Here is a 6,229-nt window from a genome sequence, read left to right on the forward strand (position 1 = left end):
CACCCCGTGAGAGCCCTCTGCGGCCATGAGAAGGTGGGGTTGTGGAGTGCTAACCAAGGGATACCTAATACCACAGGGAAAGCAGGAGATTCAATAATCGAAAACATCACCTGCTCAAAATGATTCTCCTGGGTGATCATGGTGACTGGTATAGTGACTTCTGTAACAAATCCGGACCCTAATGGTCGACTATCGAGTGCTCTGAGGGGACGTGGAATGGAGAGGGGAACCAATGAAATGCCTTGACGGCGTGCGAATGCCCTATCCTTAAAGTTCCCAGCTGCGCCTGAATCGACTAGCACCTTACACTTGGGAACTACCATGTGATCGGGAAAGTGGATAGGTAGGGTACAGTGCGCAACAGAGGGCTCTGAACAAGTGTGGGTGCTCGATACCTGGGGTGATGCGTGAGTGCCCTGCCTGCCGCCTCCAGGCCCAAAAGAACGTTGACTACGACGTGTGGTGGATTGTCCCTTCGTGCCACCAGAGTGGCACTGTCGCTGTCCTCCTCTGCTCTCTCGGCCGGCGGCTCCACCCAGCTCCATCGGCTCGAGGTGTGAGTTTTCCGGGGTGGAAACGGGCAGACCCCTACCAGGATGTCCTCTGGCTGCCAGCAGGTTGTCCAACCGAATGGCCATGTCCACCAGTTTATCGAAGGACAACATGGTGTCCCGGCAGGCTAGCTCCCGTCGGACGTCCTCCCGCAGATGGCACCGGAAATGGTCGATCAGGGCCCGCTCATTCCACCCGGACCCCGCTGCCAGCGTCCGGAGCCCCAACACAAATTCCTGCGCGGTCCTCGTCCCCTGCCTCAGGTGGACCAGTCGCTCACCCGCCTCTCGACCCTCGGGCGGGTGATCGAATACCGCCCGAAAGAGGCGAGCGAACTCTCTGTAGTCCTCCAACGCGGCTCCTCCTTCGTTCCACACCACGTTGGCCCACTCCAGGGCTCTCCCACAGAGGCAGGAAACGAGGACGGACACCTTCTCCCGCTCCGATGGTGCCGGCCTGATGCTGGCGAAGTAAAGCTCCAATTGGAGGAGGAATCCCTGGCACATCGCCGCTGTCCCCTAAAACGCCCGTGGTCGGGATATCTGGATCCCTCCTGGTGCTGGGGTGTAGGTGGCTGGATCCGGTTGGCCAGCTGGTCTCGACAGATCGGGTCTGCTCCTCTCCAGGCGTTGGACGACCTGCAGAACCCGATCCATCGCTTCCCCCAAGCTGGCTAGCATCGTGGAGTGCTCCTGGACCCGTTCCACGACTCCAGGCATGCGCTCTTCTCCCGCTGACTCCATAGCGGGTGGGTGATTCTGTGATGCGTGTGATAGAAGGAGTCAGGCGCAGGAGAGTAATACGCATCCAAAGAGTTTATTCCGTCGATAAATAGTTGCGCAAGCATGCGACAACAAAACTCAGGCACAGGGGAAATATCTACCCTGGCAACAACAAGGTAAGGGTAGCTCAACCGAGATACACACAGCTCACTACAAACAATCACCCACACAGACAAGGAAGCAGAGGGAACACTTATACAATGACTAATTGGGGATAAGGACCAGGTGTGTGTGATTAATTAGACAAGACAAGTGGAGTGATGATAAATGGATCGGCAGCAGCTAGTAAGCCGGTGACGACGAACGCCGAAACCTGCCCGAACAAGGAGGGGAGGCAGCCTCGGTGGAAGTCGTGACACAATTAAGGTGCCACCAACCTTCTGTGATGTATGAATGCCGTAAGACCAACAATGTTGCTTGAAATATTACTGTGTATCTGTATCGCGCATTACATCTGAACGTAGGCCTATCTACTGTATGTAAAACCAAGGCATCACACAGGGTGGGATGTGATCCCATCCAAGGGAAGAAATGTACAGACACAATTAACTCTTTTAATCTCTTCTGTACTTTACCAGGGTTCCCAGACCAGGGTATATTTGTGGTTTGGAGATTCCTTATTGTTTCCGTACAGATTGGTGATCCTCTACCTTTTCAGAGGTAGTTTATTAGTGAAAATATTGACAACAACGGTTCCAGAAACTCTCCCCAAAAACCAATCCATCTAAATAATTTAAACCTGAGAAAAGACAGGAAGCCTTCTGTATGGAGACTGCTCTGTCAAAACATAACAGGTCTGTTTTTATTTGTTATGTAACAAAAACTAGTTTGTGATGCGTTTTGAAATAGTAAATGGGTAAACAGTGAATGTTATGTTGCATTACTATTTACCAAAAGCTGCAGGAACTGGAGAAACGTATAATTATGATAATTATGCTTATAAAATGTAATCTCCATTTGAGATAACTGATAAAACATTTTTAAAAAATTCTTGAAGAATATCACATCACAAATCATTATCTGCAATATCGCATAATTTGGTCTGATATCCAGATTAGCATATGTTCAGTAAAATAGTTGATGGTTGTGACAACTTCCTGGTATCCATCTCAGTTCAGTTGGTTCTGTATCAGTCTGACAGACAGCCCTCTCTTGCCTAGGCAGGTATGTTATGTTCATTTCCCGGACTATTCAAGTCTCTGATTAATTGGTTCACCCAAAGGAAAGGGCTGAGTGGCCAATACCATCCCAGCAGAGATAGTTCCGTCCGATCTACATCTAACCAAGTGGCAAGGGCCAATTTAGATGTGGTGTAATGTGGCATGACTGTGGATAATAAAAAAGACGCCTCTTCGGTAATTGTGGCCCTGAGAAGCTTTGTGTTTGGTTGATTTCTTTGTTGTTCCCTGTCTTGTTTTGACTAACATCAAAATTAACAATACAGTCGAAAGTTGCATAAAATCATGTTGTCAGATTTACCATAATCAGACAAATGTTCTCTATTCTCAGCTTTGATTGTCACTAATTGTCAAAATGTGTCACTCATATAATAAAAAAACTAATCTTACTAGGTAAAAGTGAGGGTATTTTATTCAACACATTTTGAAAATAAATTACTTAATCTCATGTAGATCCCATGTAGACCCCGATCACAATGGTTTTGTTAAATAGTAAAGATTCTATCTTTATGAAATTCGATAAACTAATAGCCAAAATATTAGTAGTCTGGTCCATCCATCGGTAAAGAACAGATGTATCTTTCTGTCCTCAGTATCTCTGCCATTTTGAGAAAAAAAAAGTCTGGCAGTCAAGCAAACATACAGCGTTAATCCTGCTGATAGAAATCTAGTACACCTTCAGGAGAATGTAGCTCTGTTTTGTTCATAGGAAAAACAACAAATGTAAAAAAAACTAGACATATTTGTTCATACTCTCCTTGGTCACAAATGTATACAGTGCGGAGCTACTGTATAGTATAACAGCTTTGAGATCAAAGGTGTCCCATTAAGAAAGACAAAAGACTCAGCATTAAACGTCACTGCTGACTTGTCATGCATCAATTATACACAGGGCTTTAACAAATGTAAGCAATAAACATGTCAACTTAATGGCTTGATTCCTAAATTATAGCCTAATTCATTAATCTACCGGGGTTTTGCTGTAGTAAAATTTTATTAAACTTCTCCTCAGGGTTAAATGCACTCAGAAGAGTCAAGTGTGGAAAAGTACATCATACAGATTGTCTTGGTATAAAGAATACATATTTTTCATACAAACAACCTCTGAAAAAAGTCAATCGAAAATCATTCATGGCAACAAACATTAATGTTACTGTACTTACATTATATCAAGGAACACAGAAGTAAACACACCTTGGGTTTAGGGTGCTGTGTTCGCCTGGCATGGCAATATTAGGACGAGCTCAGTCAGTGCTAGTTCTCTCAATAGTCTTTGAGATGATTCCCTTTTCATTGTGCTATTATCACTCTCTCGCAGCCCTCTTTGTAAATACTTTCACAAAAAACAGCCATCTTTATAAATACACTCACAAAATTGCCACAGTCAATTGAAATTGTCAAGCCAGTGTCTGTCTGAGCCATCTGTAAAAATACATTTTCTTTGTTCCTTGACCCAAAAGAGCAGTGGGGGAGAATTTCCTGACAGACAGAATCTATCCTCTTCACACTGTGATAAAGGAGGATGTAACCTGTGATAGAAAGGGACCAGACAGTGAAGAAGAGGAGAAGGTATGTGTCTCTGTGATGATGTGATAATATGGTATCCACATCCATGTTCTGTCCACTCACACTAGAGAGCTGACAAATGTCAGTGTGTTGTTGTTGCTGTCGCTGATGTTTATGTTGATGTTGATATAGCACTCGTCCAGTCCGTCAAATATGTCCCCTAGGTTCATCTCACATGACCCATATGAATGAGTTGGGTCAGTGTCCGATAGAGTTTCCTCATCCGCCTCGTACCCCTCTTCCGCCACCTCCTCATCCCTCTCATCCTCCACCTCTTCCTCCTCTTCCTCCTCTTCCTCCTCCTCCTCTTCTTCCTCCTCTGCGATAGAGCAGAGACAGGTGCCGCTGGGGCCTCCAGGGCTGTCGGCAGGTGGCCGGTAGTGGCACTGCCCATTGAGCAGCCTCCTCAGGGGCATCAACGGCACCATGTCCTCCCCCAGCAGCTGCTGTTGGCAGTGCCTGAAATCACTCTGCCTCTTCAGCCGCTTGAACTCACTGAAGGCTGAGGTGGACGTCTGGTAGAGACTGTGTGCTATGGCCCTGGCCTTCTCCGACTTGCTGACCAGAACGGCATGGCACCTGAGAACCACAGCCTTGTTCTTGATTTGATGTCTGTAGATCCAGGCTAGGATCTTGGGTCGGCAGGGGTCAGCTGTGCAGTAGGTGATCCGGTTCAGAGAGTAGAGGTGGGTGGGTTTCTTCTTGCCCGTCTTGTCGATGCCCATCTGGATGCCCTGAGGTCCCACGGTTAACCTCATCTTGACGCTCTCCTCTCCGTAGTTACTCCTTTGCCAGATCTTAGCCACTGGGTCCTGTGTGCAGCCTCCTCCTTTAGCCGTGATGGTGACAATGCTCCCCAGGTAACGTACAGTGTATGTGGGCTCCTCCTTGTTGAGTTCCACCTTCTGCCTCTTGGTCTGGAAGACGGAGCCCAGCCAGTCGAAGGGGGTCAAGTCGGGGAGCAGGTCAGGACAGGAGCGCACCAGGGAGGAGAGGATGGACTGGTAGGTCAGCCCAGCGATGAGGCTCTTGGTCTTGGTCTTGGCCTCATCCTGCACCAGAACAAACTTACTTCTTCTCCAGGGCAGCATGGTGCAGGCAGGGAGAGTTTGAGGGAGCGAGCCCTCCTACCTGCGTCTGTTTTTGTCAGCGAAGGAGAGAGAGAGAGCAGAGAGAATAAGCGAGAGAGCAGAGAATGAGCGAGAGAGCAGAGAGAAAGAGAGAGAGAGCAGAGAGAAATAGAGAGAAGCAGCTCTGCCAAGCACAGAGGAAAGACTGAGAGCTGCGAGCCTCAGCCAGTATGTTCCACTGTTCGCTCCTCCTTCCTCTCCTCCTCCTCCTCCCTCCCTCCTTCTCCTCGTCTGTCTGCATCATGCAGCTCTGATCAGTGCTGGGGACTCAGCCCCGTGCTTCAGCACCCCCCACCCCCCTCCTCTTCCCTCGCTCCTTCACTGTTTCTTTCCAAATAGCTCGCCAACCCATTTCATTCATCCGGCCAGGTCTGAGATGGAGATTGTGATTTTTCTGTGTTTATGTTCGTCTTAACCCTGAGTACCCTGAGAGGGTTCACCCTGATTGATTTGTATTTGTCCTGTTGTTACATTGTGATATGGAGGTCGAAGGTTGGAAAGATGTTCTAATTCATTTTACTTCCTTGTTTTGGAGAGTGGTAGTAGTGACATAGACAATGTGTCAATGACAACAAACTATTATCATTACCATCGGAATGTCTATGGACTCAACATGACCACACCAATGCTATTATATGGTTCCCTATGGTGACTTTGTTCATTTATACTTGAATAACTTTTTAAAAATGTATTCATTTTTTATATATGTGTCCATATTGTCATTTAGTTTCTAGTGGATATACCATATAGTTCAAAAAAAGCATCAATGGCATTATTTTCAATTAACTCTGCAACTCTTCCAACTATTGACTTTTTTCACAACTGCCACCACAAATATTGACATAGTGACATAGTAACATAAATACAAGTGTGTGAAAAACAGTAAGAATATTTCATACTGAAACCCTCATATTAAACACCAATGGTACTCAATAAGTTGATGGTTCATATTTAGGATAATGTTTTACAGCTTTGTCATTTATTTTTTATTTTAAAATCATCTTAAGTTATTATTTTATAT

General features: G+C 46.2%; 1 protein-coding gene across 1 annotated transcript; it reads right to left on the reverse strand.

Moving 5' to 3' along the window:
- Nucleotides 1-4,137: 4,137 nt before the first annotated feature.
- On the reverse strand, nt 4,138-5,409 carry fam43b (family with sequence similarity 43 member B; the record flags this gene model as incomplete). The annotated part of the gene is made up of 1 exon (XM_084184269.1): nt 4,138-5,409. The coding sequence occupies exon 1, from the start codon at nt 5,167-5,169 to the stop codon at nt 4,138-4,140; it is 1,032 nt and encodes a 343-aa protein (XP_084040395.1). The 5' UTR covers nt 5,170-5,409.
- Nucleotides 5,410-6,229: the final 820 nt, after the last annotated feature.

This window comes from Coregonus lavaretus (assembly GCF_964263955.1).
Source record: "Coregonus lavaretus genome assembly, chromosome: 20".
Taxonomy (NCBI): Eukaryota; Metazoa; Chordata; class Actinopteri; order Salmoniformes; family Salmonidae; genus Coregonus; species Coregonus lavaretus.